Below are 12,695 nucleotides of genomic sequence, written 5' to 3'. Positions count from 1 at the left end.
TATAACATCTCCGGTAGATATTTTCATAAATTATACTTTAGCTATAGATAAATATGTCTCTGGTCCATATGATAGATGATTTGTCGATCATTCGAAGAGGAGACTCTAATTCATAAATCCTGATTCCATTTATTGACCAATGATATATGTTGTTACAGGAGGTCATGGTGTAGTATTAAATAAATCTGGCCAACCAATCAGTGGAGCTGTATTACAAGTTGATAATAAAATTAAAAAGTGGAACGTTTCAACCAATGGAGCATTTTATTTGTTATTAACTGAAGGATACCACACATTAGAGGCCAGTTCTAAAGGTAAGATAATTAGAGGCCAGTTCTAAAGGTAAGATAATTAGAGGCCAGTTCTAAAGGTAAGAGAATTAGAGGCCAGTTCTAAAGGTAAGATAATTAGAGGCCAGTTCTAAAGGTAAGATAATTAGAAGCCAGTTCTAAAGGTAAGATAATTAGAGGCCAGTTCTAAAGGTAAGATAATTAGAGGCCAGTTCTAAAGGTAAGATAATTAGAGGCCAGTTCTAAAGGTAAGATAATTAGAGGCCAGTTCTAAAGGTAAGATAATTAGAGGCCAGTTCTAAAGGTAAAAGAATTAGAGGCCAGTTCTAAAGGTAAGAGAATTAGAGGCCAGTTTTTATAGTTCTTAGTTTTGTTGTTCTTTAAAGTGCATTATTTAAAAATAAATAAATTGTGGTATAATTATCTTATCTTTGTTAGTTTCTAAGGTCAGTCACTGAGTCAACTAACCTTGTTTCACACATGTGACAAGGAGTAGGGTCGCCAGCCAACCATGTGGATTCTCTGCAAAGTGCCTTTACACTCAAGCGAATAATTGGAATAAAATGGAACCATTGAATCTGGCCTTACTTTACAGGTTATCAGTCATTGAGTCTGGTCTTATTTTGCAGGTTATAAGTCATTGAGTCTGGTCTTATTTTACAGGTTATCAGTCATTGAGTCTGGTCTTATTTTACAGGTTATCAGTCATTGAGTCTGGTCTTATTTTACAGGTTATAAGTCATTGAGTCGTAAAATTCTGGTAAAGAAACAAGCAGCTGTAGAAGTGAACTTTACTCTACAGCATGAAAAAGACAGATTAGATTACCATGGTTACAAGGAGTTGAAAGAAAGGCTAACTAATTTATCCCAGCAGTATTCAGATTTAGTCAAATTACACAAGTAAGATTTTATTTAGTACTTTCTGAACATTGGATTGAGTTGGATATAAAGTAAGGGATTGGACGAACCCTAATAACTCTACACGTCACAGTTTAATGTGGACCATTAATCATTCTGCATACAGAAACTAAATAAATATTTTCAATTTTATTAAATACGAAAATTGAAACAGAATAAATACTTCTCTAAATTCTCGAAGTAACCTTAAAATCGTCAGTGTAGGAATTAAAAATGTCCATCTGTTCAGAAGAAGAGCTAATTGTTGGCAGACAGTGTTAGTTTAGTAAGAAGATAAACCTATAGGTCAGGTGTGTAATTGAAAGCATTGTCTGTCTTGTTTGTCTGTCTTGTTTGTCTGTCACTGATGTTTTTATTTTGATTAATTTATAGATTAGGATCTAGTGCTGAAGGTCGAGATATTTTAATGATGGATGTTGGTGTAAAGACTACAGATCATGCTGTACCACATGTCCTGTTGCTAGGCAACTGCCATGGTAACGAGGTCATAGGTCGTGAACTACTGTTACAACTTGTAGAATCTTTAGTTACTGGTTACCGTAGTGATGACTCTGTCACAGAGGTTAGTTTCAGTTGGTTTACTGTGGGGTTTATATGCTCCTCTTAGAATTGTGCTGAAGAATTTTAAAATCTAGTTTTTCTGTAAATTTCTTATATAGAAACACAATTTCCTTATTATGAACGTTTCCTTGTAGCTATTGGATACGACCTCGATTCATATTGTTCCATCCTTGAATCCTGATGGAGGTGAAAAAGCTGAACCTGGAAAGTGTGATAAACTTTCTCAAAATAACATCACATTTTTGGGTGAGTTATTCTGTCCTTATCTTCTCAGATATAAATAGATTCTGATGGAAAGAAACATTTGTTTTAGATCAGGATAATATAACTTTCTAAAGCTTCCCAAAAAATATGTCAAGTTTTATTTTGATTTACGGCAAATTTCTTAACTGCGGTAGTGTCTGGATAACGATGTCTATGTAGTAGTCATTATTTATCAGGTCACTGATCACGTAATTATGTTACCATGGTAATCAGATTGAATATCTTAAGCTACTTCATTTGTCACATTACAACATTAGTTTTTGAGACTAAAACCCCTCGTATTAATCTAAACACGGTGAAATATGGGACAACTCCATTAAGCATATGTAATTTTTGAGCCTGTAGCATCAAAACTTGGTGGAGCACAATACTTGAATTATCCACAATGTTAACTGTTATGAGGATTGCAAATCTACATGATTATTCAGAATGTTATTAATACTTATTATATCAATAAAAGAGATTATATTGATATATATTATATCAATGATACAGATTGTATTTTATCTTGTTTTTATTTGTCATCAGAATCTGCAAAATCTCCTGAAGTTAAAAGTTTATTGGACTGGTTGTCGGGACGACAGATAGCGGCTAGTTTTATTGTACGGGGAGGTCAACAGGTCGTAGCCTATCCTCAATCATCAACAGGTTTGTATAGATTTAATACAATAGGGGAAATCATCTTCAACTAAATACAGATTTAATACAATCAGGGAAATTATCTACAACTAAATACAGATTTAATACAAACAGGGAAATTACTAAAAACAGATTCAATCATTATTCCTGAAAACTTAAATTAAAGATATACGCCCCCATTTTCATGTGGACGCATATTGTTGTCGCCCCCATCCGTCCGTCCACAAATGGTTTGTGAACAATCTACAGGCCACAATCATTATCTAATTTTGAAGAAACTTGAAATATAGGTTTATCTCCAAAAGATCTCCATTCGATATTGGAATGCATCGGATCGAAACTTCATGGATCATGGCCCCTGATTGTACGAAAAATCACGTTTTTAGCTTGTGGACACTTTAGATGTCACAATTTTTATCAGATTTAGATGAAATATGTCACCATTACACTTTAATAATGGTTGTTAGAATTTCCTGAAAATCGGACCAAATCTGTCGGACAAAATGACCGCCTCTCGTACGCAAATAGTGTAAAAATATGGTATATCAAGGTTGTCGATCCTCTAGAGGCCACAATTTTGATCCGATTTTAATGAAACTTTATATTATATCACAAAAATCTCAATTCCTTTCGATAATGGGGCATATCCGAAATTATGGTCCCTGATCGTTTGAAAAATTGCATTTTTGACCCACTAGAAGTCACAATTTGTATTCAATTTTAAAAACCGTTTAAATATATCACTGTTACACATCAATGAGGGTTAAGTTCAAATTTCAAAAAAATCAAAACAAAACTGCCCGTAAAAATGGATGCTCCTTATACGCAAATTGTGTAAAGGTATGTAATATGATCGGATTTTGATAAAACTTCAAACATATCTTTATGTCATAAAGATCTTACTCCCTTTCGATATTTGCACATTTCAGACAAATAACTTCCCTGATTGTATGAAAAATCGCTTCTTTTCCTTTTAGCTTGTTCTCTATCCATCTCTTGCAAAATGTGGGTGTATCTTGCCTGGCAGTCGCTGGTATATTTTATACAGTACTTTGATCATTTTGTGACTATTTTATCTTTTCAATAATTGAGAAGAATTTGTCTAATTGCAAATTCCCCACCAGGCCTGGCACAGAACCAGATATTGTACACTCAGTTTCCTCCAGACTGTCAGAGAGATAGGCCATTTAGGGACTAACATATGGTTCAATGTTTAATTCAATGATTCACAAACACATGGTTGTCTTTATCAGTGGGAAGAAACAGGTGAATCTGTTGTTCCTGCTCTTTTATCAGTGAGAGGAAACAGGTCACTCTGTTGTCGCTGCTCCTTTATCACCCTCTCCTTTCAACTAGACAAAATCGAAAAGTAGTAAGTTGATTTTTTGAATGCAAAAAAGAAAAAAATGCATGTGATGGATAATTGGTACATGACATTTTGTGAATGGATAAGCATAGCCTTCCTCATACATGACACCTACTGTAATTTGTAACTATGTATTTCAAGTGGTTGTTGATTTATTGACTGGTTTATTTAAAGGTGATGACGAGACCCGTGGACAACAATTGGCTCTGGTTTACGCCAATCATCATCCTCTATTAATTAACGCTAAAACTGGCTGCAATATTGATAAAGATAAATTTATAGCTGGAACAGTTGAAGCCTCAAAGATCCATTCTAAAAATGACAGTGCTTTGGTAAGCCATCTGTATATATCTTACTGATCACATCTTTATATATGTCACTAATCTCCATGGTTACATCTTTATATATGTCACTAATCTCCATGGTTACATCTTTATATATCTTACTGATCTCCAAGATCTCCATAGTTACATCTTTATATATCCTACTGGTCTCCATGGTTACATCTTTATATATCTTACTGATATTATTTCTATTATTACATCTTACTCGTTATTGTTAATTTTGATTTCCTGATATATGACATTGTGTCATTGAATATTATCCATATTTACTGGGCACTACATAATAAATAATTGAGTTGTGGGTACAAACCTTTTGTGAAAATATTATTTGCCTACATTATTTCATGGTCTGTGGGAGTTTCGAACCCTTTAAACCACTAGTGGCCGCGATACACAAACGTTGGCTTTGTTTGTTTACTTTTGTGAAGTCCAGACAACAAATGTTAGTATGATTGACACCACAGTATGTTGGACGTTTTGTTGCCAGGAGCCCAGTGTAGAGGCTAAAGAATGTTCAGGGTTGGAGTTCAAGTAGACCATTGAACATGTTGGAGGAGGCCCGGCCGTCTATAGATGAAAATATGTTTAATATGTTTATCGGTTGTACCTGGATAGAAGTGGAATAATACAGGGTATATTTAATGTAACATGCAATGAAATTACGTACTGAATGTCATGTTAACTTCTAGGTTGAAAGAATGTTGAAAGTTGAGTGAATCTCAAAGATGTATCATGATAATTTATTGTTTATATTTTTACAGAATTATTTGTTTAACGTAAAGAAGATTCCATCCATCAACATCTATACCAGCTGCTGTTCGACACCTCCAGCAGATCAACTTCTCACTTTATGGCATCAAAATAAAAAGTCACTGATATCTGTTTTACAAGAGGTATGTTACCATAGAAACAATATAATATTTTACAAGAGGTACGTTACCATAGAATCTACACTATTTTACAAGAGGTATGTTACCAGAGAAACAATATTCTGTTTTTCAATACTCCATGATTTGACTTTCGTTCAAAAACGATTGCATTCAAGGTTTTAGACTGATCTGTCAGACCATCAGTTAGATATAGATGTTTTATATTAATTATTGTATGTTCAGGTACACCGAGGAATATCTGGTTCAGTACAGGACAAGAAAACCCACCGACCGTTCTCCAACTCAACTATTATCATAGAATCTGATAAACTAAAACAACAAGTCAACGTGGATAATAACGGACATTTCTTTATTTATCTTCCACCTGGTGTTTATAGAGTTACTTCCCTTGTTGATGGATATAAAAAACAGGTCAAGGTAATAAAGCACTAGTAGTTCTCTTTAATTAAATTCTCCAGCCAGGTTTCGTCATGTCAGGTGAGGAGACTGGTGTTTTACATTATAAGACCTGTCATTTAGTGGAGTGGCATGGTTTCTGTCCCACACTTGTACGTGACAAGGTGTCTGGTCACCCGTCCAACCCTGTTGGTTTTCTCAGGGTCCAAGTCTTCAAGTTTCCTCTCACTGCTAAAGGGTTAGGGTTAGGGTTAGGGCAACATTTCACCACTTGGTACCTTATCCCTGATATCATAGGGCAACATTTCACCACTTGGAGTAGAAAAAATGTTAAACCCCATTTTACTTGCTTTATTTTAATTAAGATGTAAGTTTTACTGCTGTCTGTACTACATTTGATTTCAGAATTTTCAATAATGTGGTTATATTGTTTGTTTCAGAATATTGAATTAGGGAAGAATATGGCACCATTAACAAGTTCCATAAAACTTGATGTTGAGAAGAAACAGAGTTTAGCGGCTTCACCTTTCCTTGTTGTCGTTGCTTTCAGTAAGTTTGAATTCTTGTGCTACTACGCTGTAATCTGGATATTACAATACACCAACATATCACCACTGGTCTGGTTGTAAGCTGGATATTTGTCAGTACTTACACCAACTTATCACGGACTGAAAAACAAGTATTGAATGTTTCGTAAGATGAATGTTAGGTTGATGTGAATGTGACACATGGTCAACCTTGACTGATTGACGTCAATGTTTGGATCCTGGGTGGAAGGGAGGGGTCAATGTTTGTATTGTGGGTGGAGGGGAGGGGTCAATGTTTGGATCCTGGGTGGAAGGGGGGGGGGCAATGTTTGGATCCTAGGTGGAAGGGAGGGGTCAATGTTTGGATCCTGGGTGGAGTGGAGTGGTCAATGTTTGGATCATGGGTGGAAGGGAGGGGTCAATGTTTGGATCATGGGTGGAGGGGAGGGGTCAATGTTTGGATCATGGGTGGAGGGGAGGGGTCAATGTTTGTATTGTGGTTGGAGGGGAGGGGTCAATGTTTGTATCATGGGTGGAGGGGAGGGGTTAATGTTTGGATCCTGGGTGGAGGCGTAGCACAACGTTTCGGTCCCGCGATCTTTCGAACTCCACACAAACAACTATTCTGAATTATTCTGACGTCTTTTCAGACTTGCAAACAATTGTTCGGACTTAATAATAACTCAGGCATTGGACTCGGGCTTCGGACAATAATAAATGCTGAATAAATAAAACATTATTAAATAGTAAATGAGCTTGATGGAATTATATCAGGTTAAATATCTTTGATGTGAAACAATAACAGATGCTGTTATTGATAATTATATCAGGTTAAATATCTTTGATGTGAAACAATAACAGATGCTGTTATTGATAATTATATCAGGTTAAATACCTTTGATGTGAAACAATAACAGATGCTCTTATTGATAATTATATCAGGTTAAATATCTTTGATGTGAAACAATAACAGATGCTGTTATTGATAATTGACAAGTTGTATTTTTCCTCAACCGCCAAAGAACCATAAGATTTCTTTACACATACTACAATAACATCAGGATTGTCGGCTAATCAGCTTTAATTATCCCGCAGTTTTTAATATTTTCTCATAAAACTATATGTATTGATTTTCACTACCTTCTATTGTTAGCATGTCTCTGAATGCATGATAAGGTGCAGCTGTCTGAAATGGGGTTTAACATCCTACTGTCACCCCGCAGGTGCAACTGTCTGTTTATCCTTCAAACTTTTCTTTAGTGTTCTGAGTCAGTCATTTTCAAATAAATTCATCAGCATATTATTCTTTGTTTTAATTTATTACTTTTTACGGGGTACAATGCTTGTCCAAGAAATGTAAGTGGAGCTAATGTTTTATCATTTAGTTAACACTATTTTATTTTCTTTCCTATTTTAGGTTGACATATTTCAAATAAATTCATTGGCTATTTTTTATTATATCAAATATACAAAAATATTACAAATACAAACATAATTATTTAAAACATAATTTTAGTATAAAATCAACATTGGAAATATTGCCGGTCCTTTCTAGGTCTAAATACAATGTGTGACCAACTGTACATTTTACCTGCATGTTATTTTTATACAATCAATTTTTGTTAATTAGTACTTTTGTGTTCAACTTTTTTCTGGCCCATCTGTTGTGCACTAGGGTCTAAAGTGCCACCTACTGAAGTTCAAAAAGCCAAGACATATTTGTTTGTGACTGAAATGTCAGGCGTCCAAAATGTCACGGGACCGAAACATTGGTACAGGGGAGGGGTTATTGTTTGGATCGTGGGGGAGTGATAATAATGTTTTGGGTGGGGTGAGGGGGATAATGTTTATATCCTGGGTGTGGAGGGGATATTTGGATCCTGATGGCTGTGAGTTGGATTGAGGTCAGGTTTTTTTGGAGAATTACTCTGATGTTTTTAATGATGGATATTTGTAATCAGACAAGTCTGGGTGTTTGTTAACAAGATATTTTACCTTAACACATTAATTCCTTATTTTACATAAAAACTAATTTTTACAATGTTGTTGTCTATCATTAATATTAACTGGGTATTTTTTTTACAGGTTCTTTGGTTTTACTGGTGGTGGTCATAGTAACAGTTTTTATCTGTAAAAAATATCAACGAAAACCAGTTTATCAGAAATTAGGATTCCGTCCTGCACAAGATGACGAGGATGAGGACACTTATCGAGAATATGGCTCAAAATCAAAGCTGATCAAACCGAAAGAATACCATGATTATAGTTCTGATGAAGAACACGATTTATACGTCCAAGATTTCCTCAGGCATTCCAGATCCTGATTCGCTCATTATTAATCCTAATCCTACCCAGTAAAAATCTCTTACAATTTTAACCTTTTCTCAGATTATTTTCTCATATTTTTTATATTGTTTTTTTTATTTATCGACATTCCTTAACGGCAATATTTTCTGCTCAGACTTGGTTTTTATCATTTTTTTGTTTTATTAATAAGTACATATAAAACATGATTTATGGCAAGGTAGGGAGGGAGGCAAGGTGGGGAGGGTAGGGAGGGAGGCTGTTGTGTGGAATTCATCACCACAAGATATTGGACTTAACTATATGTATTACAGTAGATTTTGCTTCAATGTTTACAATAGGATCTTTAATGTATTCACGGTCACCAACCATCAGACTTTTATTCTCTGATCATAAAATAAGGTGTAAGCTCAAGATGGGTGACAATAACAAATAAAAACAATTTCAAACAAAAAACTTATGGATAGATCTTGACCTACCCACCTGTCCGTCCGTCGTTCAACCCATCCAATAATCCACAAAATAATTGACGCAACTGTTGAAATTTTACGATGGTCCATAATTTACGCAATTGTTGATAGCCGATAATTTTGAAATTTTCTCCTCTGCTTTTATTCATCCTAGTCTTCCAGTAAAATCTAAAACTAGACACTGATGACGTTTCATTAAAATACAGAAATATTTTATGTGGAGATTGAAACATTTTGTTTTATATTTTTTTTTCCACCTTTGATAGAAATCAATTAAATCTTAAGATTTTTTATTTGGCTCAAAAATTACATTCCCTTTTATTTTCTGACATTTTACAGTTTGGTTGTAAAATTATTCTCCTAGGATTATACACCTGTAACACCTGTAACACTATGTATGTTTGTGATTTATTGTAAGCCTTATTTTAGATATTTTTTTTAAATATTACTAATGACTGTAAAATAGAATGTGAGATTTTTTTGTTTTTGTGAATATTTTGTCAGAACAGAAATATTTAATAATATTGAATAAACAGCTCTATCATGTATGTTAAAACATAATAAACTAAATAAATAATTTGTTTATTATCAGCACTATTTATTTAATAAACAATTTCTCTATACAGCTCTTGTATTGTGCAACCAGAATTATTTTATTGTTATGGTTACCTTTGGATTTGATTTTTTTGTATCCATGGTTACCATAATGCCAGTAAACTGTGTTATTGGTGTATCTACTGTTAATGTCTATGTTGTTATGGTTACCTGTGGATTTGATTGGTTTGTATCCATGGTTTCCATAATGTCAGTAAACTGTGTTATTAGTGTAAACAATGCTAACGTCTATGTTATTATATCCATCCTAATACCAGTCTGTATATTCCAATGTTGTATCCATGGTAATAAGCCATTATGTAAATATGTGTATTATAGTATCTATGGTTACGGTTAGATATACCCTTTGTAATTTCATGTGATATATTTATGTTATGAAAACTCATTCTTGCCTTCTTCAGGTAACTAAGTTACCTTAACTCAAGTTTAAATCAAACTTTTAACACTTTCTCTAAAATCATGTTTCAAATCAAAAATATATGCTCTCTACTCATCATTTCTATATCAATATTCGTTTCTATAGCAACAGACAAGGTACTCATCTACAAGATTAGGTTTAATATGTCACAAATTATTTTATAATTTTATGTCCAGTCCAGTTATGTATTTGTTATATTGAAATTGTTGTATGGGTCACATTCAGATGTTATTTAGTTTGTTATTTTCATGTATTTATAACATCTTTAATTTGCTGGTCTTGGGGACATTTTTTATAGTTTTAGTTAGGTTATAGAACAGTATTTTCTGGCTCTATATGTTTATGAATTACTGTGATGTGTAACGTATACCCACTGTATGTAAGTTATATTTCAAGTGGTTGTATAAATAGAGAGATAAAACAAAAATGTTTTCAAGGGCAAGACTGAAACATAAACTGTTTAAGTTGTGAATAATACAAATATTCACGTCTGTCAGCTTATTAGGCTAGGAACTGGGTCCCAAGGTTAAAATCTAGGGGTTGGGTGTTCGATGGTTAACGCATGCACTTTAAATTAGAAGGTGTGTCATTGAGTAAAGTGGCGTGGTTTCATTACCAGTTTGTATGTAACAAGGAGTGGGGTCCCCGGTCCAACCTTGTGGGTTTTCTCTGGTTTCCACCAACTGCTAAAAAGCCCAACATGCAAGCGAATTATTGAAATCAAATTCAACTATGTCAGTACCAATATGACCTAGTTTATGGCGAGTGAATGTTAAACCTCATTTCTCTCTTTAAAAGCCTAGTAGGGCTCGTCTAATTGAAGTAGGGCGAAATTTGACTCACTTTTTTCCTGGACAATTCCGCATTTATCATATGAGGTGACATTTCTAAAATGACTGATTAATTCCTGGTTCATACTAGGTCTACTTATTATCAACAGATATAAGTATAATTATGTTGATGTAAATACTGATATATTATTGAACATGTAAATATATAGATATATAGACATGAAGCAAGGAAGAGTGGGAGTTAAGTTAATATATTCAATAACATGTTACACAATATATTTGTTTTAAATATTTTAATGTATTAAATAATTATAGGAAAAGCCTTGACAATATTCAATTTATTTTATTTATATTTGGTCATCTAGAAATAATTGAAATGTCAACATCCCTGTAAAACACCTCTCAATTATCTGGGGTCCCTGAAATGGAGATTTATTCAACTCTGGGAGGGAGATTGTATATTGTGCCACTGCTGCCATGTTAGCATCATCTGCCGCCATGTTAGCCATCATCTGTCGCCATGTTGGCTATCATCTGCCGCCATGTTAGCCATCATCTGTCGCCATGTTAGCCATCATCTGCCGCCATGTTAGCCATCATCTGCCGCCATGTTAACTATTGCCGCCATGTTAGCCATAATCTGCCGCCATGTTAGCCATCTTCTGCTGCCATTATCTTCTTTCAAACGTCTGCAGTATCAATACCTGATATGGTAACAAGCAGAAACTGTGATTAACTCGGTGAATAAAGCGATGGCTTTATAACCAGAATGTCTAAGGTTAGTTTCCAGAGTAGACCAAGAAAGGTCTTCGAGAAATCCCTGATATTTAGAAACCCTTTGATGTCCGAGCAAACTTTTCCTTCATTGCACATTTGTTCCTTCTTCATTAACGTTAAACCCCACATGGTATTTGGTACCTGCTGATATTTAAATGGACCAATCACAAGACTACACCCCAGTTCAAACAGCGCCTTTGATAATATGTCAATAAAACAACACCAGTAACATGTAAAATAGCTTTATTTAACGGCCGCTTCCACCGAAGTGACATCGCAGACAACTCTAGTAACAGTAACTGTTATGAATTTGTATCAATTAGGGTTGGAGTGGTGTCCATCTGATTTATAGGGGCAAGGAAGGTTGGGGCGTGGCGCCGATATGATTTATAGGGGCAATGTTATGATTACAGATACGTCTGTTTTCCCGGTTAGACCTATATCACGTGTTTAAAGAGCCGTGAACAAATTAATCTGTGGGAAGATTTATTTCAGTAATATTGTATTTAAACCAGGGGTTGAGGTAGCTTGGTTGCCTAGAGTGTCGCGCTAGAGCTCTAGGTGACCGGTCATCTCTGGCTTGCGGTCGTGGTTTCCATTCCTGGTATAAGTGCATGTGGCTTGAAGATAGGGGCGTCTTCTCAGCCCCATATGTTTACTCCGGTTGTCTCCCACCGACGTAACATGATGGTTCTGACAGCACTTTAAAGTAAATGTGGTGACCTATATGCACCTTAAAAGTTAGTGTGACGACGACTGTTGACAGATTGTAAACATAATCCATATACTGTTATTGCTTGATCTTGACTAGAGAAGCTTAGTCATTAGTATTTCATAGAATTATGACCTGTATATTTCAGTCAAGTTAGACTGAGTCAAATAGTAGACTTAGTATATTTAATAACACATGGGAAAAATACCTTTCCATTTAAATAGGAGTGGTGCCATTTTTTTCAAGAGAAAATGGATTTTGTTTTTGATAAATTATGCGGTTTAACTTTTATCGCGGATGATACTTTTGTTTATCATTCAAATGAACTAATGACAGAAATATTATTAATGTTTTGGATACAGCTCGTGAAAATAATATTAAGTTCAATCCAAGTAAATTTCAAGTTAAAGTTC

General features: G+C 34.6%; 1 protein-coding gene across 1 annotated transcript; it reads left to right on the top strand.

Moving 5' to 3' along the window:
* Positions 1-608: 608 nt before the first annotated feature.
* On the top strand, positions 609-11,113 carry LOC126823472 (carboxypeptidase D). The gene is made up of 10 exons (XM_050552335.1): positions 609-622; positions 1,022-1,190; positions 1,581-1,770; positions 1,904-2,015; positions 2,562-2,681; positions 4,213-4,370; positions 5,144-5,275; positions 5,495-5,689; positions 6,109-6,217; positions 8,281-11,113. The coding sequence occupies exons 3-10, from the start codon at positions 1,615-1,617 to the stop codon at positions 8,517-8,519; spliced, it is 1,221 nt and encodes a 406-aa protein (XP_050408292.1). The 5' UTR covers positions 609-622; positions 1,022-1,190; positions 1,581-1,614; the 3' UTR covers positions 8,520-11,113.
* Positions 11,114-12,695: the final 1,582 nt, after the last annotated feature.

The sequence above is a fragment of the Patella vulgata genome, chromosome 6 (genome assembly GCF_932274485.2).
Source record: "Patella vulgata chromosome 6, xgPatVulg1.2, whole genome shotgun sequence".
Classification (NCBI taxonomy): Eukaryota; Metazoa; Mollusca; class Gastropoda; family Patellidae; genus Patella; species Patella vulgata.
Note: the sequence above shows the minus strand (reverse complement) of the source record. Positions and strands in the feature narration are given on the sequence as shown.